This window comes from Erythrolamprus reginae, chromosome 1 (assembly GCF_031021105.1).
Source record: "Erythrolamprus reginae isolate rEryReg1 chromosome 1, rEryReg1.hap1, whole genome shotgun sequence".
Lineage (NCBI taxonomy): Eukaryota > Metazoa > Chordata > Lepidosauria > Squamata > Dipsadidae > Erythrolamprus > Erythrolamprus reginae.
In genome coordinates, this window is record NC_091950.1 from 149,268,085 (window position 1) to 149,291,488 (window position 23,404).

Consider the following 23,404-nt stretch of genomic DNA (forward strand, 5'->3'; position numbering starts at 1 on the left):
AGCGAAAATGGAGCTCCACCCCAATTTGCACTGAAAGATGTTGACACAAAATGCATAAGCCACGGCCATAGTGTGGTAGTAAAAATTTTGGTAGCCCATCACTGCAATAAGGGATTCAATGCCTCTATGGGAGATACAACAACATGCCATAAAAATATTCTTAATTGGCAGTTTGATACAATACATTTGATGGCTGAATTTATTCTATTCAACATTCTTCTCTTAAGTTGGTATGCTCTAGATCAGTGTTTCCCAACCTTGGCCACTTGAAGTTATCTGGACTTCAACTCCCAGAATTCCCCAGCCAGCATTTGCTGGCTGGGGAATTCTGGGAGTTGAAGTCCAAATATCTTCAAGTGGCCAAGGTTGGGAAATATTGCTCTAGATGAGATCAATTGCATAATATCCACTAAGTAGCAATGGGACTTCCACTACATAGACAATCATGGGGATGGCTATACCTGTCACGCTGAGTATTGACAGCCCCAGAGACATTCAGAGACATTCAAAGTTATTAAGTAATTAAATAGTTAACAGTGTGTGTTTTATTAACTCCTTCTATTATTATGTAAAATCCTGCCTCATCATTAATGCATCACATTCGCCCTCTCCAGATTCTCCATTTTATATTTATTTATTTATTTGTTTATTCAATTTTTATGCCGCCCTTGTTAGTCCTTTGTTAGCTGCCATGATGTAAAGACGCATTTTATATGCCTCCTATGGCATACGTTATTTTTCTACTTTTATAATAAAAAGAAACCTTGTTTGAAAGCAGATTCTTTTCTTTATCCATTGACCTCCAGAAATGATTTATTATAGTCCAAACAGGCTGTTTCTGACATGGTAGTAGAGGATGGTTTGTGACAATATCTACATCTCAAACTCTTGTTTTCCCAAACATAAACAGTTTAAACAAAGCCTACACAATTTATTTTGCAAAATATCATGAGAAATTGTGAGGCTTTGAGAGCGCACATATGGACATACGCATCTACATTCCCCATAATATTATGCAAAACTTTATCTTCTTCTTTGAAACCATGCAAACCAATACCAAGAGTAGTCTTTCTGCTCTTATTGTGAGCCCTCAATCCTTTTCAGGATTGATACTCACAAACATTTTTATATAGCCTTGTGGGTAAATTTGTACAATATTTCCCACTTATACTATTTGAAAGCCCACGCTCAAAGGCATTGCTATTGAGAATCAGCGCTCTTGCAAATAATATGGTGCAGGTAATCAGACTCACAAGCTGATTTGGCTTTGCCAGACATCTTAGATTTGTACCAGACTGTCATACAGTCCTGTTGCAACATGAAGTATCGTTGTTTCTTCCAATTCTTGGATTTCACCTTGCGCATCATTGTTCCTTGTTGCATTTGAACAAGATTGTCATCCAGTTGCATACCTGAGAAGAGGATTGGATATTTCAAGTCAGGGTTTGTGTTAGTTCTAGTAGAGTAACAACTATATGCCATTAAATGCAAAGATGTAAATATGTATACTATTTTAGAATTGCATACTTTAAAGCTGCACGAATTTATACCAATGACTAAATGGACCTTTTGTTTTTTGTATTCCCTTCCCCCATTTATTTGTAATAAAGATTATATTTTAAAATGCAAAGGTTAAGCATTCTGGTTAATGTTTGTGGTTCAATGTTTTCCTAAGTGAACACAAACTGATACATCATTTAAAGTGTCGTATTTTTCCAAAGTGGTATGCATATTTATTATTTGTGTGCAGTACTTGTGAATACGGTTGTTTCCATAAAAGAAAACAGTAAATTTAAGAGGTGCACAAATTTAGATATCCCGTCACTCACTCCTTTGCAATACTCAGTGGTTTGCAATTCACTCAATACTCAGCAGGTTCCAAACATTTCCTATATGCAGTTGAGCATCTAAGAATATATCCACCAATCACTTTGCTTAACCAAGGGTCAAACTGGAGCTGGAACTGGATATGGCAGGGATCCTTATAGACAGAGGAGTGAGGAGCTGATTATTAGAATGGAAAGCAAATTCTAGACTCTCCATAAGATGTAGGGAGTTTGCTGAAGTTTAATCCCTTCAATCACTTGAGCGTTCAGGGACAAGAGTTGAGGAGAAGAAGAATAAAACTTTTTAGAACCTCAGCAGTCCAAAATAAGAAGAGTCCATCCTACGAAGACAAGAGGTCTCACACAGCAACAGTTGGAGGCTTTTCCTTCTGGTCTCGCGCCAGCAATCTCAATAATCATTTCAGCATCAGATTTAGGCCTAGGAGCAACTCTTTACTTGAAAAGTTTCTGTGGACATGTAGGCCATCCATGTGTCCTCTTCGGGGTTGAAGAAAGGCAAAGCGTGGGGTATTGGTGTAGCCATCTCTGGTCTTTTGCGGAGAGGTTCGAAACCCCTCGTCGCCACTGTTAAGTCAGAGGCAAGAGGCAAGGAAAGTGACAACAGCTCTTTATTAGGCAGTCAGGATTAACCCCAAGAATCCAGCTCGCAGGCTGGCAGCGAAGTTAGAGAAACCCCGGCTAAACCCGCGCTTATATACTTTGTTGCCAGTGCCGGGATTGGTGACATTGTTTCAAGACTTCGCACTGAAGCTCCCGGTTGGTCGCGCTTTGCAGGCCTTCTATTGGTCGTGCCTGCGGGTTCCTATTGGCTGCGTCTGGTCCAATCGGGGGTCTTCATTTTTTAACAGCATGCAAACATAACAGTTTCTGGTCCCTTCCTCCCTCTGAGGAAAGGTTTCTTGCTTGAGGAACCAGTTCTGTTCTCAGCCAGAAAAGAGCTAAGTCCCAAACAAGTAGTAGAGGAGGGTGGAAGAGTTAATATATATAGTCCTAATAAGCACTTTCTCCGTAACCTGTCTCTTTGTTAACCTCTAGCATCTGTTGTCTCCTCAACCTTCTTCTTCAACCCCGGGGCAATTTTTAAGCTCGGCAGGTCCCAAGTTTGCAGACACTCTCATTCTGCTGCTGTGACTCACTCAGAAGGAGGCTGATGTTTTCCTTTCATCACAGTCGCTTAATGGGTTTAAGTAAATAGCAAATCTGCAGATCCAGCCATCTGTCAAAACATATTCTGTGCCTTCCACAAGTTCGCAGCAGCAGATCGGATGAGAGGTGCTACTTAGCTTTTATTTATTATTTATTTATTCATTTGTCCAATGCACAATACATATGGAAGAGAATAGACATGAAGTAATATATATAAAGATAATATGTAAAAATAGAGGAGAAGATATATGAAAGGAAGAAAATATATATGATATATGAGATAAAGGAAAGACAATTGGACAGGGGATGAAAGGCACACTAGTGCACTTATGTACGCCCCTTACAGACCTCTTAGGAACCTGGAGAGGTTAATCGTGGATAGTCTTAGGGAGAAATGTTGGGGGTTAGGGGTTGACACTATTGAGTCCGGTAATGAGTTCCACGCTTCGACAACTCGATTGTTAAAGTCATTTTTTTACAGTCAAGTTTGGAGCGGTTAATATTAAGTTTGAATCTGTTGCGTGCTCTTGTGTTGTTGCGGTTGAAGCTGAAGTAGTCATTGACCAGTAGGATGCTGCAGCATATGATCTTGTGGGCAATACTTAAATCGTGTTTTAGGTGCCGTAGCTTCTTCAATGGCTTCAAGTTTCTGATATCCAGGGGTACATCAGGGTCAGTTCCTCCTTTGTCCTGCCACCTCTCACAACCCTTTTAGATATTACAGCCGATAGGCACACAATGGTGGGGTTCCATGGTATCGAGGGAGTCTCCCTCCTACCACACACTGTGAATCCTGCAATCCTGTACTTATGATAAAACTGGTATTGTTTATGGGCTAGTTATGAGGAAACATCCTACTTTAATGTTCTGTTCGGGTCGTATGTGACCTGAAAGCCATGTTTGAGTCCCTGTAAAAAATTTTCCCTGCATATCTGAAACTTGAAATTTCATGACTTTTCATCATTTCAGGGGTTCTCTCTATGAGAATTTTTTTGGGGGGGTGGGGGGCTTAGTTTTTGCTGGGCAAAAAAACTCCCTAATGTTATGTTCCCGGGTCTATTTGACCCGGACTGCAAATTGATCATTTTAGGTACTTATATTTGGTCTTTTTGAAAGCTTTTTTCACCTGGAAACATGTTTGAACATTTCTGCACACAATGGAATGAAAATTGAACTGAAAAAATTAATCCTTATTGGTTTATTTTGCACGTAAATGTGCCTCCCCCCCGTTTTGGTGAAAGTTTTTTTTCAATTTATGGATAGTTTTGCTGGCAAAATGCAGTCTATTTTACTGGAGTTGGTGTGGGAATGGTAGCTTGAACATTTCTGAATATAAGAAAAATATAAAGGAACTGAAAAAAATGATTCTTACTGGTTTTTTAACATCAGAAATAAGGCCTCCCCCCCTCCGCTGCTTGCAACCATTTTCACTTTTTATTTTTTTATGCTCCAAATCCGAAATATTCTTTAAAATCTTAGGCATCCATTTACTCAATTTAACAATGCTGATCATCAAAAAATATTTTTGGGGTGGTGGCTAATTGTTTTCTGGGCAAAAAAAAATCATAACTTCGAATCTGTTTCTGTTTCTATATGACCGGACCAAAAATATATTTTTTAGGTACTTGAATTTGATATTTTTGAAAACTTTTTCAACTGGAAAACTAGTTTGAACATTTATGAACATAATGATATGAAAATTGAACTGGAAAAATTGAGACTTATATTTTTATTTTGATCAAAACCCCCCCCCCCCATCCTTTCTGAATTTCGTGTCAATTTCTATTTTTTAAGGCTACAAATCCCTAAGGAATTTCCCCCCAAAAGGTTTGATATACTAAATTGAACATTTCTGAATATAAGAAAAATATAAATGAACTGAAAAAAATGATTCTTATTGGTTTATTTTTGCCACAAAAGGGACACCCCCCCCCCCGGCCTTGCTGTGTGCCATTATTGTCACTGTTTATACATATTTGTCTAGAAATATTTGGAATATCCTTTTGAAAATCAACCACATTGTAGCCAGATAACTAATTTTATGAAAGAAATCCATTTTACTAAAAAAAAGTATGTAATTTTGAAATTAACAGCATAATTTTTATATAAATTGAAATAACTTTATATGCAAAATAAACCAATATGCATCAATTTTTCCACTTCAATTTTCATATCATTATGTTCAGAAATGTTCAAGCTACAAATCCCACACCAACTTTAGCAAAATTGAATGTATTCTGCTAGCAAAACTATCCATAAAGTGAAGACTATGTCACAGAAATGGGGGGGGAGGCACATTTATGTGCAAAATAAACCAATAAGGATTAATTTTCTCAGTTCAATTTTCATATCATTGTGTGCAGAAATGTTCAAGCTACCAATCCCACACCAACTTTAGTAAAATAGAATGGATTTTGCAAGCAAAACTATCCATAAATTGAAAAAACCTTCACAAAAACGGGGGGGGCACATTTATGTGCAAAATAAACCAATAAGGATTAATTTTTTCAGTTCAATTTTCATTCCATTGTGTGCAGAAATGTTCAAACATGTTTCCAGGTGAAAAAAGCTTTCAAAAAGACCAAATATAAGTACCTAAAATGATCAATTTGCAGTCCGGGTCAAATAGACCCGGGAACATAATATTAGGGAGTTTTTTCGAACATAACAGCAGGGTTAAAGTTGGAGCAACTAAGGAGGACTTAAGGCAGCCTCTGGCCTTTACTTATGTATTTTAAATAGAATAGAATAGAATTCTTTATGGGCCAAGTGTGATCGGACACACAAGGAATTTGTCTTCGTGCATATGCTTTCAGCGTACATAAAAGAAAATATAGATTTGTCAAGAATCATGCGGTACAACACTTAATGATTGTCACAGGGGCCAAATAAGCAGTGAAGAAACAATCAATATTAATAAAAATCTTAGCAACAAGTTATAGTATAGTTTGGGATGAGATGAGATGAGATGGTAGCAACATAACTGTAACCCTTGGGCTCCAAGAGAGATCAGAAAGCAAGTAGACACTTGTAATGGCTACGAGGACTGAATTCATGGGTGGGCCTGAATTATGGAGGCCCACTGTAGATGGCTTGCCAGTACCAGTAGCTTCTCAGAGATTCCAGAAAATACTTACGAGGACTGTAGAGAAGTGAAGACATGGTTCTTTCTCCTTTAGCTTTGAAAAATTGACACCTATAACATAAGAAAGTAGAAGGAAGTTAAAAGAAAAGCAACAAGTGGGTTTTTGGCTTTCCAAAAACATTTCTATTGAAAGGAGATTTTCCTCCTGGATTCTTATGTACCTTTACTTGAAAATTATTCCAAATAAGGCATACTTTTAACTAGAAAGATGTAGAAGTTAGTCCTCTTTAGATGCTGGATTCTCCCTTATCTTTCCAACACTATGGTAGCACTTATATATTGAACCAGAACACCTTTTATGAGTTTCATGTTCTCTAACAGTGTTGAGTATTGCTTTTTGGTGGGTACAGTTGGTGTTGCAGACCAATATATTTGGAGGACATCAGTTTGGGAAATGGTATAAAGTCACAGATTAAGTCAGTGGCTGATTATGAAATTGGACTGGAAAAAGACCCAGATTCAAATTCATAGTCATGGAAACACATTGGGTGACTTAGGAACCATCTCTTATCCTGGTCTACCTCACAAGGGATAAAACTAAAGCAAATATGTATGTGACACTTTGAATTCCCAGAGGAAAGGTTGGCATATATTGATCGTAGCTAAAGTTGCAAACTATGAGTATAAAACTTCCAACTCTCAAACATTATTTATCTTTACTTCACACCCTTCCTAACTGGATAGTTCTGCAAATTTGAGGCTTTCTTTTGTACTGAGCTTAGGGACATACCAGCTTCATCATATTTTTAAGTGTTAGCAAAGTATATGATTTATAGTATTCCAAGCAACAAAAGTTCCCAAGATAGGATCAGTTCTGTCATGAGGACAAATAAACAAAATGTATAACAAAGGCTGCAAATGCTCTTTAAAAAAAAAACAAAAACCCAGCATCATTCATTAAATAGCATCATACCAAAACTAAATCAAACCAAAGCTCAAAAGGTCCAGCTTGCTCTAAATTAACATAGTTTATTCCTTCAGCCATTAATTATAATTCAGTAATTACAACTGTCCTATCACAAATTCCTGTGGTTAGCAGTATTCACCAGAGACTGTTGAATAAGATTATGAAGCTTTCAGATAACCGAAGCTGTTTGACTGGAATGGCTAGGAAATTTTAAATTTAAAATCTAATGGTCTCATGGGTGCTTACTGATTTTCTTAATAGTAGCTCTTACACAATACTGTTATAAACAAAACAAGTGGTGCAATTTTTCTATATCCACAAAGGCACTGCATGATTTACAAGTGCTTCTATATCCCATGCATACAAATCTGTTTTCCTGCAAACAACACTTGAGTAAAGTGTTGTTCAATGTGGCTTGCCACCTGGAGTCACTGTGTGCAAGGTGGGTGAACAGATAAATCTATTTAAGTAACACATAAAATAAATAATGGCATTTTAAACTCAAGGCATGATCATACCTTCTGCATCACTCAGCTGAACACCTAATTCCCATAGCACTTACTTATGTCTAGGGATATTTATCATATCCTTCTCATCTTTCCTATTACCTTCTACTATTGGTATCTTACGATTTTATTATTTTGTTGTTTATATGTTCACTGAGAGCTTCTGCATTGGAGACAAATTCGTTGTGTGTCCAAGCACGCTTGGCCAATAAAGAATATTGTATTGTATTATATCTTCTGTACAGGGGTTTGTTTATTTATTTATTTATTGGATTTGTATGCCGCCACTCTCCGGAGACTCGGGGCGGCTAACAGCAATAAGACAGCATATAATAATAATCCAATACTAAAAACAATTAAAAACCCATTATAATAAAAACCAAACAGACATACAGACATACCATGCATAAAATTGTAAAGGCCTAGGGGGAAAGAGTATCTCAATTCCCCCATGCCTGGCGGCAGAGGTGGGTTTTAAGTAGCTTACGAAAGGCAAGGAGGGTGGGGGCAATTCTAATCCCTGGGGGGAGTTGGTTCCAGAGGGCCGGGGCCACCACAGAGAAGGCTCTTCCCCTGGGTCCCGCCAAGCGGCATTGTTTAGTTGACGGGACCCGGAGAAGACCCACTCTGTGGGACCTAACTGGTCGCTGGGATTCGTGCAGCAGAAGGCGGTCCCGGAGATGGTTCCTGCTGGGTCAGATCAGATCGCCCAAACTGGTAACAATCTGCTGGTGTCACAGATCCAGTTTCAGTTGTGGGTGCCACCATCTTTTTTTTCTAATTTTTTTCTGAATTTTTACTGTTTGGAAGTATTTTTCCTCTGCTGCTGCTTGAAAAAGGCCCACCCACCCACCTTCCGGTTTTATACTCACCTTTATTCCTTTGCCCGAAGCACAGCTGATCAGCTCCTCAGATGTGTTTCGGGCTGATTATAGCTACTGATCATGTGTAGAAGCAGAATTGCAGGAGGGGACCCGTGTGAAATGTGGCGATGTAACCGGTGGTGAAGGTAAGTGGAACCCAACCCTGCTTCGGCAATAAAATAGAGATCATTCTACAGGCTGGATTAAATACAATTACGTAAGGGTAGACAATTATTTTATGGAGGAGGAAGTGTGTGTGTGTGTGTGTGTGTGTGTGAGAGAGAGAGAGATTTAAGTATGATAATCTCCAGCTGCTTGTAAAATGCATGTAAAAGCTAAAAGGACAGATATTTTGGAGCAGTGTCAACACTAATGGCCTATTTGTGATAGCCCCATCACCAGCTGCTCTTAAGTGACCTTTGATCCTTAACATTCTCCCTTTTCCACACTGGTTATTCTCCAGCTGTATTGAGATTACAATTCCCAGAATAGGCAACCCTGGCTGAAAATTCTGAGATCTGTAATCCCAATATCTTCTAGATGTTCTAGAAAGACTTTCTCCAGTGTGGCTATCCCACTGGAGAAAGTTTTTTTAAATTATTATTATTATTTATTTATTTATTCATTCATTGGATTTGTATGCCGCCCCTCTCCGGAGACTCGGGGCGGCTAACAGCAACAATAAAACAGTGTACAATAGTAATTTGGTATTAGAAATGATTAAAAACCCATTAATATAAAAACCAAACATACATACATACATACCATGCATAGAACTGTAAAGACCTAGGGGGAAAGAGGATCTCAATTCCCCCATGCCTGGCAGCAGAGGTGGGTTTTAAGTTGTTTACAAAAGGCAAGGAGGGTGGGGGCAGTTCTAATCTCTGGGGGGAGTTGGTTCCAGAGGGCCAGGGCCACCACAGAGAAGGCTCTTCCCCTGGGTCCCGCCAGACGACATTGCTTAGTTGACGGGACCCGGGGAAGATCCACTCTGTGGGACCTAACTGGTCGCTGGGATTCCTGCGGCAGAAGGCGGTCCCTGAGGTAATCTGGTCCGGTGCCATGAAGGGCTTTATAGGTCATAACCAACACTTTGAATTGTGACCGGAAACTGATCGGCCACCAATGCAGACTGCGGAGTGTTGGTGTAACATGGGCATATTTGGGGAAGCCCATGATTGCTCTCGCAGCTGCATTCTGAAGTTTCCGAACACTCTTCAAAGGTAGCTCTATGTAGAGAGCGTTACAGTAGTCAAGCCTCGAGGTGATGAGGGCATGAGTGACCATGAGTAGTGACTCCCGGTCCAAGTAGGGTCGCAACTGGTGCACAAGGCGAACCTGGGCGAACATTATCTCACTCATCTCACTGTTAATAATAGGAACTTCTGTACAGAGAAAATCAATGCAGATATCCAAAGTGCCTGTCGCTCTGAAAGTAATGCATCCAAGGCGAATTTCAAAGCAGTAGCTTCAGGACTCTGCTTCAAAGCACATTAAAGTGCCCTTTCCCACTCCTGGAGTGGGTACAAATTACAACCACCTCATTGCCAATTTCTTCTCTATCATAGGAATGCGTCTGGCAGTAGATGTTGAACTGACAGGCTAAAGAAAGCAATGGGTGGTTTGTTTCCCTCCCTCCAATTACACTATATGCACAAAGATAGAAAGATGCTGAGATACCCACACCAGAGGAATGGTTGGTGAGGATGACACAATTTGCAGAGACAACAAAATTAACTTACTTGACCAGAAGAAAGACAACGATTACAGTTGTCAGTAACTGGAAATTCCTTATGAACTTTTTGCTGAAATAAAAGAAAAATAACATGTGACCATTTTTCACAGTTAGGATCATTGCAACACACACACACACACACACCATGAGCACATAATCAAAATTTGATAACTGGTTTTTATTTGCAATGTTCTATGGTCATGTGATCACTTTTTGTGACATTCTGACGAGAAAGTTGATGGGGAAACCGGATTTACTTAACAAGTGGATTATAAATTTAACAATTGCCGAGAGCTCATAAAATGAGACAAAATTCACTTAAAAACTGTCTCACTTAGCAACAGAAATTTTGGGCTCAATTGGGATTGTAAGTTGAGGACTCTTTGTATAACAAAAGCAAGATTAGATTCCAATGGCCATCCATGGAGAACAAATCTGGGCACATATTGCTAATTTAACATATCTCATTATTGATAATGGACCTCTTTCATTCCAAGTTGCACAGAGGCGTCAGCTGTCTGCAGTGTTAAAATGATCACACATCTATATACGTTAATCTATCCCAATTGAATGCTCCCTTTTCCAATTGACAGTAGAGGTGGAGAAGGATGGCATTCTATTTCTGGAAGTGAAAGAGATGCTTAATGGTATCGTATCTTTAAAACTATTCTTCTTTAATGCTCTTTGGAATATTTTGTACCTGCTCGGAGGCAAGAATTTGGATTAAGAAACATCACGTGGCATGCATTTAATGGAGTGATGCGGTAGATTTCTGGGAAGAGCTCCGAGCTTTTGGAACAAAAGGTTTTATTTCTTTTTGGCACAACTGCTCAAAATACATGCAGTACTTTAAGAAATTATATTTTCATCTAAACTCCTTTTTCCCTACCCTGTTTCCCTGAAAATAAGACAGCGTCTTATATTAATTTTTGCTCCCAAAGATGTGCTACGTCTTATTTTCAGGGAATGTCTTATTTTTTTTTCAATGAAGAAGAATTCACATTTATTGCTGAACAAAAAAAAAAGAACATTTATTATATACTGTACAGTAGTTGTCATCACAAACCAGCATAACCAGACAAACTGTGAATCCTTTCAAGAATTTCTTACTACTGCGGTATCATTATTTCCATGTACAACAATTATACTTTCTTCAAATACAGTAATAACTCGTCTTATGAACCTAATTGGTTCCGGAAGGAGGTTCGTAAGGCAAAAAGTTCGTAACACGAAACAATGTTTCCCATAGGAAACAATGTAAAAGCGATTAATGCGTGCAGGGGGGGAATTGCAAAATGGCGCTCCGCTGGCTGCCACCCGGCTGTCAGCTTTTAAAACATCTGGGGGGCTTCTCGGCGTTCTCCCGAACCCGAACCCGAATTTTTGGGTTCGGGAGGCCGCCGAGAAGCGCTGCCGCCCGGCTGTCACCTTCTGAAATAGCCGGGGGGCTTCTCGGCATTCTCCCAAACGCCGAACCCAGAAGTTTGGCAAAAGTTCGGGTTCGGGTTCTGGAGGCCGCGGAGAAGCGCCGGCTGTTTCAGAAGGTTACAGCTGAGTGGTGCCGCCTGGCGGAGCGCCATTTTTACAATCAGCAGCGGCGTTTTCGGCCGATCTGGAGGCTGAAATGGAGGTGGGGAATCCCAATAGGGAATTCCATGGACGGAGCTTTGACGTCACGAAGACGTCCTTCCTGGTCGGCCAAAACGTGTTAATAATAATATAAGAAACAACTAATGATCTGATGGTCATTTTCAAAAATCCTTTCTTAGCAAGCACCTAGACACCAAGAGGAACATATGTGCCAAGTTTCAAGTTTGTAGGCTTTATGGTTCTGGAGATTTAGTGATGATGCATGAGTGGCAGTTGGCTTTTATATGTATAGATAAAAGGAACAAGTAGGCCATCATATTCAACTCTTAAATCTATGATATAATAAACATATTTAGATTTAAAGAAACCATCAGATTCTGAGGCTTACTGGAATCATTACTAATATTTAATATATAAGAATACGGTATTGATTGATTGATTGATTGATTGGTTCGTTCATTCATTCATTCAATCTCATTTTAGATAATACATATAAGTATATACCTAATTTGAACACATGAAATGAATAAAAGTAAAAGGGAACATTAGGACAGGCATGCAGGTGCATGCATGTAAAACCCCCCCCCCCCCAAAGCCTTCTTAGGAATGGGGTAAGGTTGACTCAACAGTAGATAGTCTAATATTTCCATCTGGATATTAGAAGATGTTTTCTTTAATCAAGTTGGCCAAAACAAGATCTAAAACAAATACATGTACAGTGGTTTGATACCCTGGTTACCTTGCAATTTATGAATTAATAGAGATATTTTTAAAAGAGCCATCACATCAGAAATAAAAATGATATATTTCTAAGGCCACAAATTCCTTTCTCTCATCAATATGGTTATCACTCCAATTAAAATAAATGCATTACACCAGGTCAAGATCAGCCACAACATTTTGCTTCCTCCTGAAACAAGATGCCATCAACATTTCATCTCTAAAGTCAGCTAGCCCGGCAGAAAAAAATTACTAACACTATAGTATTGGAACAGAATTTCGGACTAAATTTAAAGCCAGGATGCCACAAAGTGGCCACAGAACAGGATGAATGGCAGTCATAGTTGTATCCTCAAGTACTTTTTCTTACGGCTTTCAGACTCATTACCTCTGTTACCTGATACAAATGGGCTCACTCTGCTTTGTTGAAAGGGAAGATATGGTATATAGTCAAGAGCAGTGATGGCGAACCTATGGCATGCATGCAGGTGGCACATGGGGCCATATCTGAAGGCACATAAGATGCCCTATGTCAGCTCCAGTGCACATGTGTCTGCTGGCCAGCTGATTTTCGGCCTTCTTTTTGGCCGTTTTCGCTCTCCCCAGGATTCAAGAAGGCCTCCTAAAGCCTGGGTATGGTGAAAAATGGGCCAATGGGCCAACTGGAAGTTCATTTCCAAACTTCTGTTTGGCCTGTTTGGCCGTTTTTTGCTCTCTCCAGGCTTCAGGAGGCTTTCCTGAACCCTGGAGACAGTGAAAAACAGCCAAATAGGCCTACTGGAAGTCCGGAAGCTTCAGTGAGGCCTGTGTGCATGTGGGGGGCGGAGGGGGGCAGTGTGGAGGGGTTGTGCACTTGCATTGCATATGGGTGTGGGCATGGACACACACCCTATCATGCACACATGTCTCCTCTTGGCAGCTGAGTCAAAAAAGGTTCACCATCACTGGTCCAGGGGGCCCTTTAGCTACAGTTTACTCCCACTAAACAAAACAGTAGAAATTTATTTACATTATCATGAATACAAATAGACCAGCTGAATTCACATCTTCACTACGGTAATTGTGCAATTTCTACAAAATAAAAAATGCATCTTGCATTTTGCTGAGATATAAACAGATACCAAATAACTGGACTTATTTTACATCAGCAAGGTATGATGGAGTTTTAGTACAGGTTTCTACTACAGTAGAACCTCTGGTTACAACCATATTCATCAAAGACAAATTCCTTTTGTGTCCAATCACACTTGGCCAATAAAGAATTCTATTCTATTCTATTCTATTCTATTCTAAATACATTCCATAACTTTGGTCACAAACTAATTTGGCTGTGAACTGAATCTAATTTGGGAAATATGACACCTAGAAAAAAAAATGGCGCAGAAGAGGAAATTGGCTGCAGAAGAAAAACAAAATTGTGAATTTTTGGGTTGGAACCCGATTTGGTCGTGGTCAGAAGTGTTCATGATCAGGGATTCTATTGTACTTTGTTACATTGGATTCCAGAACCCTGTTTCATTATTTAACTGACAATGCACAGTAAGGTCTAAAATCCTTATCTAACAAAATTAAAAACTTGGGGAAAAACCCATATTCAGATGTATGGGATCCCCTCGTTAAAAATTGAGATTTTCTCTAATGTGTCTCATACTAAGCTGAAGGTTAAATTGCCAGAGCATATATTTAGTTCCCGTCTGGGGTAGCAGTGAAATATAATCTCTCATCTCAGCGCCACAAGAATGAACTGCTTGTTGCTGCTGTGGAAACACAGGAAAGGGAAGGCATGTAGATCACCTGATCTTGCATGTGTTAGGTTTGGCAAAGGACCATGATAGGATATTTTTCAGATATATTTCAAAAGCTGCTTTGTAGTACATAGCAATTTCTCTTAACTTACTTACTTACCTATTTACCTATTTACCTATTTACTTACTTACTTACTTACTTACTTACTTACTTACTTACTTACTTACTTACTTACTTACTTACTTACTTATTTGATTTGTATGCCGCCCCACTCCGTAGACTTGGGGCGGCTCACAACAACAATAGAACAATTCAAGACAAATCTAATAATTTAAAAACATTTTTAAAAACCGCGATTAAACCAGACATACTCACAAACATACCATACATGAATTGTATAGGCCCGGGGGAGATGTCTCAGTTCCCCCGTGCCTGACGGCAGAGGTAAGTTTTAAAGAGTTTACGAAAGGCAAGGAGGGTGGGGGCAGTTCTAATCTCAGGGGGGAGCTGGTTCCAGAGGGTCAGGGCCACCACAGAGAAGGCTCTTCCCCTGGGACCCGCCAAATGACATTGTTTAGTCGACGGGACCTGGAGAAGGCCAACTCTGTGGGACCTAACTGGTCACTGGGATTTGTGCGGCAGAAGGCAGTCCCGGAGATATTCTGGTCCAATGCCATGAAGAGCTTTATAGGTCATAACCAACACTTTGAATTGTGACTGGAAATTGATCGGCAACCAATGCAGACTGCGGAGTGTTGGTGTAACATGGGCATATTTGGGAAATCCCATGATTGCTCTCGCAGCTTTGCCCTCAGCCCACAACTGATGTAGCCCTAAGTTATCCTTCACTTTACTGAGCATCTTTTCCCCCTTATTCCAAATTCATTCAGATATCAAATTTGTTTAGTTACTTTGTAGTGAAGTTAGGTATTTGCAATGACTTGAAACAGAGGCCACTGAGGCATGGTATGGATTGGCAATGGGAACAGAAATATCAAATTGATACGATTTTCTGCTGACTTAAAGATAATGTCTAAGACTGTAATCAATATAGAAAGGGCTTTTTTTTTTTAGTTAATAATTTTTTTATTTATTTTATAAAATAGTTACATAAAACAAACATAAAACGGTGCACAGTGCATGTGCCCATCACCTCACAACAAAACACCCCCCATCACCCCTACCACCCATACAGGAGGATTCAAAGAATTTAATTTGTTTATCTATTGTTCCTTGGCTCTATCTTGCATCGAATATTACTAAAAGAGTGATTGCAATTTATTTTTCATATTTACATCACAGATTCTACTCAACATATATTCTTTTACCTTATTCCATCGCACCATCAGCTTCTCCAATTTGTTCTCATCAAAATTGTTTAATCTTGTTTCCATAATTTCAAAATGTATGTGGTCCACCATGTACCAGTACCAATTTTGTAGTGTCCATTTTGTAGAGTCTTTCCAACCTAATACTATCACCGCTTGGGCACTTTCCAATGCTGCGGCTTTAATTTCCTTGAATTCTCCTAGTTCCCTGTATTTAATTAAAATTGCTGCTTCTTTTGTAATTATCCAGTTAATGTTTAGCATTTTATTAATTTCTTTCTGTACTTCATTTCAAAATTCCTGAATTTTTGCGCACTCCCAGAGCATATGCATAAAGATTCCCTTTTCTTGGCACCCATGCCAACATTTACCCTTCTCTTTCCCCTGGAAGTGTGCAATTTGTACTGGTGTATAGTACCATTTATGTAAATTTTTTCTTCTCATCTCTCTAACTCTCGTGTTTTTAATCTTATATATATTTTCTATTATTTCTTTCATTTCCCTTTATCTATTTGTAAGTCGTTTTGCCAGCATCTTGTCAAACTTTTTGTTACTTCCTCTTCCATCTGCAATAGCATTCTGTATATGTTACCGGCTTGTGCTTTACTCTCATTTATCTTTTCTCTTATTATTTTTTCTAAGCAATTTTCTTCTCGTAGGAAGGCTTTTTTATTCTCACTTTTATTTAAATATGTGCTTATTGCATTGATATGCAACCATTTCTGTTTACCAATCCACCATTCCAATCGAGTTCTACTGATTCTTCCATCTTTCTCATATAATTGTTCAATTCTCGTTATCCCTTTACTATTTAATACTTTGATAATTCTACTTAAGTTAACGTCATCCCCTCTATTCAATACATATAGCGTTGATAGCCTGGAGATCCTAATTCCACTTTTCCTCTGCCATTTAGACCATATTTCTAAACATGCTTTAAGAGGGTCAATTAAGTTGCTAATTTCTGTTCTACTCCAATTTTTAAATAATAACTCTTTATTATTTATATTATTGATTTCCTTTTCTAACTCTACCCATTTCTTCCCCCCCCCCCCATAATTTTAATTCCATTAACCTTTCTATTTGAAATGCCTCTCTATATAGTACTAGGCACGGGCTGCCCCACCCCCCTTCTTTCTCTTGTGCAAACTGCCAATGTTTCCTTATTCTAAGTTTTTTGTTTCCTTCAATCCAGAAATTTAATTTGCTGTCCCATTCTCTTAATTTTGCTTCAGGGAAGATGCCTGGTAGAACCTGAAACAGATACATCATTTTTGGTATTATCACCGTTTTAAGGGCCCTAATCTTGGCAATTCTTCCTAACTTTTTACCCTTCCAGTTTTTTATCTGCTTCTGGATTTTTTTCCATATTAATTTATAGTTGGCCATTACTATTTTTATTGGATTCTTGAACAACCAAATTCCCAGGTATTTCATTTTTTTACAACCTAACTTCAATCCTGATATTTTTTGTATCTCAATTTGCTCTTTGGGGCCAGTATTTACACATATTATCTCTGATTTCTCTATATTAACCATAAGTCCGGATTGGTCTTTAAATTCCTGGAGCAATATCATTATTCTTTTCATCATTTCAATTGGGGTTTCAGACAGCACTATAGCGTCGTCTGCAAACAAATTTAATTTCAATTCAAATTTCCCTATTTGATAACCTCTCCATTCCTTATCATTTCTAATTTTGTTTGCTAAAGTCTCAATTGCTAATACAAATAACATTGGGGATAGTGGGCAACCCTGCTTAGTTCCATTCTGAATTTTAATCGTTTCTGTTCTGTTACCATTTACTCTGACTTGTGCTGTATTATCCTTATACAGTATATTGTTTCTATAATTTTACAAAATGGATCTCCCATATTTAAATCTTTACATAATTGAAATAGGTAATCATGATTAACTTCTTCTTTTCTTTCTCCTTCCCACCTTCTTCCCTCCCTCCCTCCCTTCACTCATTCCTCTCTTACTCTCCCCTTTCATAAGTTTCCTTGCTTCCTTCCTCTGTTCCTGTCCCTTCCCCCTTTCTTTCTTTCTTTCTCTTTTTCTTTCTCTCTTTTACCTTCCCTTCCTCTATTTCTTCTTTTCTTTCTCCTTCCCACCTTCTTCCCTCCCTCCCTCCCTTCACTCATTCCTCTCTTACTCTCCCCTTTCATAAGTTTCCTTGCTTCCTTCCTCTGTTCCTGTCCCTTCCCTCTTTCCTTCCTTCCTTCCCACCCTCCGTCCATTCATTCACCCATTCCTCTCTTGATCGCTTAAAGCCGGTCCCTGGTGCAAAAAGGGTTGGGGACCTCTGTCCTACAGGATTGGGTGGCAGAGAAGTTGAACATATGTAAATTTAAAAGTTTAAATTTAAAAGTTTAAATCGACTTAAGAGCCCAGGTCCGGAACGAATTAAACTCGTATCTCGAGGTACCACTGTATATTGTTTCTATAATTTTACAAAATGGATCTCCCATATTTAAATCTTTACATAATTGAAATAGGTAATCATGATTAACTTTGTCAAAGGCTTTGTAGACATCTAATTTTAGAATACTTAGTTTTCTAAGTGTTGGTGTAACATGGGCATATTTGGGAAATCCCATGATTGCTCTCGCAGCTTTGCCCTCAGCCCACAACTGATGTAGCCCTAAGTTATCCTTCACTTTACTGAGCATCTTTTCCCCCTTATTCCAAATTCATTCAGATATCAAATTTGTTTAGTTCACACTTAACTTTGTAGTGAAGTCAGGTGTTTGCAATGACTTGAAACAGAGGCCACTGAGGCATGGTATGGATTGGCAATGGGAACAGAAATATCAAATTGATACAATTTTCTGCTGACTTAAAGATAAGGTCTAAGACTGTAATTAGTATAGAAAGGGCTTAAATGAATTTTCATCCAAGTAAAAGTAGCAATATATTGCATTTTTGCTTTTGAATGACACTAAAAGGCAGCTAAGCTGCAGCCACATTTTGAATTATTGCACAATAGTGTTGTCATTGCAATGATAAGTATATGTCAGTGATGGAAGATAGAATTTTGGTTGAATGAAATGGAATTTTGGCAAGAACACGTTTGGGAACATGCCTAATTAAAAAGCTCTATCGAAACATGGTTTGAAAGATGTTATAGAGTTGCCCTCCAAGAGTGTTTTAAGGGAATAGAAACTGCACCCATGGCTATGTTTGATTTTTGATGGAGCTGTGGATCACACTGTGTCTATTCACAAGGCAGACTGTCAACAAAAAGGCAGAAAATATTAGAAGGTACTCAAAAAATTTCAGCATCCTAAAAACATCTCTCCACTGCATAATAAATCTGAAAGATAACAAATTAAGGGACGACACTTATTGTCATCAGTGTGAAATCTTCTCTACCAGTTCAAAAGCGCATGCTTTGCATACACTCTCTTTCCATCGTCACATGCTTTTTCACCCTCTGCGCATGCACAGATGGCTTTGTGCATGCACAGAGGATTAAAAAGAAAGAAAATGGCGATGTCAGGGCAGGTGGGAGTAGCCTTGAGCTGCAACCATTACTGGTTCTCCAAACCAGTGATTTTCAACATTTTTTGAGCCACGGCACATTTTTTACATTTACAAAATCCTGGGGCACATTGAGCAGGGGGGGGGGGGGCTAAAAAAAGTTTGGACAAAAGAATTCTCTTTCTCTTCATCCCTTTTGCTCTATTTCTCTCTCCATCCCTCTTTCTTTCTCTCTTCCTTCCTTCCTCTCTCTTTTTGCTCTCTTCCTCTCTCCCTCCCTCCCTCTATCTCTTTCTCTCTCCCTCCTTCCCTCCCTCCCTCTCTTTCTCTCTCTCTCATGCTTTCTTTTTCTCTCTGTCTTTTTTCCTTTCTCTCGCTCTCTTGCTTTCTCTCTCTCTCTTTCTCTCTTTCTCTCTTGCTTTCTCTCTCTCGCTTTCTTTCTCACTTTCTCTCTATCTTGCTTTCTTTCTCTCTCTCCCTCGCTTTCTTTCTCTCTTTCTCTCTCTTTCTTTATTTCTCTTTGGAGGCGCAAAGAAGGAAGCTCAGCTTCTGGTCTCGGAAGCTGAGCTTCGCAGCACACCTGACCATGTCTCGCGGCACACTGGTTGAAAAACACTGCTCCAAACTACCGGCAGCTGCCGTTGCCGGTATGCCCAAACAGAGCCGACCTGGTAGCATTTCATCCCTGATCTAATGCTACATGATCAGTCTAATGTCTGTAAAATAAGAACTCGGAATACTCCAGGTTGTTGTTAGGTTAAATATTAACAGCAGAAATGACCACCTAAGGCAAAGAGATAGTCTTCTGATGTTAATGGTTAAGTTAAACTTAACTAGTTAAACTTTTTTTTTAATCAGAATTTTAAGGATTGGTTTTTTTAATGTATATTAATTGGATTGACCCACTCTTGTCTTTTTGTATATGTTGTGAGCTCCCCCGAGTCCTTGGAGAGGGACGGCATACAAATCCAATTAAACTTGAAACTTGAAAACTTAAACTGAACTTTAAAAATCTCTAAGTATTTTAGTTTTTTGAAGTGGCCTTTCATTTGAGATCTGACAGAGTTGTTACTATCTAGTTCCTGTTGCTTCAGCAACGCAACTAGTAGAACTCAGAAAGCAGCAATTATTTATTTAACAAAGGAAGGGAGGGAGAGAAAGAGGAGGGAGGGAGGAAGGTAAAATTAGAGGAGGGGAGGAGGAAGGAAGGTAAAACATAGAGCAGAGGGAAGAGAAGAAGGTGAAAGGAGGAGGAAGGAAGGTAAAATCACGGGAGGGGGAAGGAAGGAAGATGAAAGGGGAGGAAGGAAGGAAGGTAAAGTCAGGAGGGGAAGGAAGGAGTGGGAAGGAAGGAAAAAATCAGAGGAGGAGGAAGGAAGGAAAGTAAAATCAGAGGGAGGATGGAAGGAAGATGGAAGGAGGGGGAAAGAAGATAAAATCAGAGAAGGGGAAAGAAAAGAAGGAAGATAAAATCAGGAGAGAGGATGGAAAGAAGGAAGGAATAAGGACGTGAAGGGGGTTCACCTGACTGGGTGGGAGTGCTTGATGCTGGGTTGGTCATACCCACACAGGTTTTGTGGCTCTCAGTATTTTGTTTTCCGTGGAAAATGGGTCCAAATGGCTCTTTGAGTGTTTAAGGTTGTTGATCTCTAACCTAAACTAAAAACAAACAAACCCCCAAATCAAATGATTTAATGTGCCTGCTGCATCATTTTTATTACCTCCATGATATTAACCATACAACTGTTAAGGTATCCAAGACTTCTAAATCCTTTGCTGGCATACTCTTTATAGCAGAGGTAGATCACATGATACATATGAATCAAATCCACTTATATCTATCAGCAGGGCTCATATAGAGTATTAAGAAAGAGAGAGAGAAGAAAGAAAGAGACAAAGTAACCCACCCAGTCACAAGATCACCAAGCCACCCTCGCCCAGTCACATGACTGCCAAACCACTCCTGCCCAGTCACATGACCATCGAGCCACTCCCACCCGGTAACATGACTATGATGCCACTCCCACAAAATTAAGCAATGACCATAGAATTGTAGTAAAAATTTTGGAACCCACCCCTGCAATAAAGGGCTAAAGATATCCAGGATGGAGACTGGGTTAGAAGTTCCTCAACCTCTCTTTATATAAAAAACCACTATACTTTCTTTGAAAATCTTAGCTGTTATTTATAAATCATCATTCACCTTTAAAAAACAACTCTCATTAAGTCTCCTTCCTTGAATATATAAACTGAATTCTCAAGGAAAATTCAATTAGTTTTCTTGGAGTTGGCCACTCTCAACAAACAATAAAATCAAACCTCCCTTGTTTTTTTTACTTCTTACTCTTCCATTCATGAAATATTTCTTTTTCGGTCATCATCACCAATTTCTTTTCTGCTTAAGATCTATTTTCTTTAAACTTGCAGGCATATGCAAAACAATGTCATGATCAGCAACTAGGTAAACATACTTCAACATTTTAGAACATTTTTAAAATAAAACCCAGGAAGGTTTCTAAAATATCTCTAGTGGGGATTGGTGGGAAAGAATGAAGACTCGTTTTCCACTTTACGATCAAATATCAGATATATGCATGCACGCTACAAAATGCATAAAAACAAGCAGAACAAGAAGATAGCCAAACAGTTTTTCAGAATGATGGCTGTCCAATTCCTTGCAATTAAAAAAATATATATTTAAATTAACTGACTGTCCCTTTACAGAGTGCTTCAGTGTCTCTCACCCTTTTTGAAATTTTAATGCTCGGGTGTTAGTAAGGACTTTCTTTCAAGAAACCATTTAATCTCTCCAAATATATAGCTGCAGCTTTGGTTTATCCAGGATTGTCCTTGAGAATCAGAAATCCGATTGGACGTGCAGCAGAGATGAGATGTACAACATCCTGCTCTAATCCAAGACTCACAACGCACTCTTCCACCTCGTTGTAAACATTTGGTACACTTGAGATTTGCATCTGCAATTATACTTACACACAGGCTCATAAGCTCACCATTAGCATTTAACTTTCCTCTTCTGATTTTGATTTACATTTCCAGAATATTTTTTTTCCTGTGCTGTTACTAAGCCATAGGAAATGAAATAAATTTGTGCCTCTGAAGACACGCAAAGTTCTTTTCCTTAACCAAACTGTGCATGTATATACACATTCTCTCTCTCGATCTCTCTCTTTCTCTCTCTGTCTCTCTCTCTCTCTTATTAGGTTTAAATCCCTCCAGCACATTCATGCATACTCTTGCTCAGCATCTCTTATTTTAGTAACGTAAGGCTCACTGCCCTGATTTGTCTTCAAGCACTTGTTTTTCCTGATCTCCCGCTTTCTTTTTTCAAAAAAAATAGCACACTGCAGCAAAAGTCTCGCTGTTCTCTAAACACACCAGTCTTTCCATGAAAACTCTTACCAGCGGACAGAGAATCCCAGCTTGGGTGAGTATTGTGTCAAAGGGTCTCTATGCCCTGGGATAGCATGATGGCTTCTGCTTCAAGTATCCTGAGTTTGCCCTACTACCTCATCCTGTCGGTACTTGAAGCCGCTACTGACGCAGCAATTGCATTTGCACACACAAAAAAGCTCACAGCAGCTCAGCCGTGCCCAGGGCCTTACCTCTTCCCTTAAAGGCACAGAGCAAGATGCTCATTTGTCACTCGGATGTTTGGTAAAATTGATCTGACTTGCATGGGAAGTTGGAAGAGGTGAAACAACGGCTCAGATCGATGAATATCGATTAACCTTACGACGAACAATCCTGGTCTTTGAGATTGTCCTGATATTTGATGCCTCCTTTTTCTCCATTGACCAACCAGGTTCGTTCATTATAAAATATGTCTAACTGTACATAATACAAGAATAAAATAGTATAAGGGCAGACTAGATGGACCATGAGGTCTTTTTCTGCCGTCAATGTTTCTATGTTTCTAAGAATATTGTGCATCTTGTCGATGTTCTTTTGGGTTGTCATTGCTGTAACATCACACACAGTCTGAAACTGGAAAAGAAACGAGTCTTTTCTCCTGAAAATACATAATTTAGTTCTGCACAAAATTATTTGCATTACACAGCATGTCGATAAGAATTGAATTCCTCTAAAAAAGTGGCTATCCATAGATGGTGAGAGACTAATGATTTTGTTTTTTTCTAAACTCACTTGCTCCTTTAATAATTCTTTTCTTGTGACTGAGTAGATAAAGAAGGCTTTTGGAAATGGTGTGCTTTGATCTATTTTTGGAATAGGGCTTATATAACTGAAGGAAGTCAAGAAACTTTACTCATCTTATTCTATCATACTATGAAGTACATTAATAAGATTTTGTTGGAGAGCAACTGTCCCAGACAGGAGGAGGGTTCTTTATTATTATTATTATTATTATT

The 23,404-nt window shown here is 38.9% G+C and overlaps 1 protein-coding gene across 1 annotated transcript in view; it reads right to left on the reverse strand.

Moving 5' to 3' along the window:
* PLCD4 (phospholipase C delta 4) overlaps positions 1-22,609 on the reverse strand; it is a 58,272-nt gene extending 35,663 nt beyond the window's left edge. The window contains exons 1-4 of the mRNA XM_070736717.1: positions 22,437-22,609; positions 10,157-10,219; positions 6,131-6,189; positions 1,254-1,412 (exon numbers count right to left, since the gene is read on the reverse strand). Coding sequence (XP_070592818.1) covers positions 1,254-1,412; positions 6,131-6,155 — 184 coding nt within the window. The 5' untranslated portion in view covers positions 6,156-6,189; positions 10,157-10,219; positions 22,437-22,609. The remainder of the gene's footprint in view (positions 1-1,253; positions 1,413-6,130; positions 6,190-10,156; positions 10,220-22,436) is intronic.
* Positions 22,610-23,404: the final 795 nt, after the last annotated feature.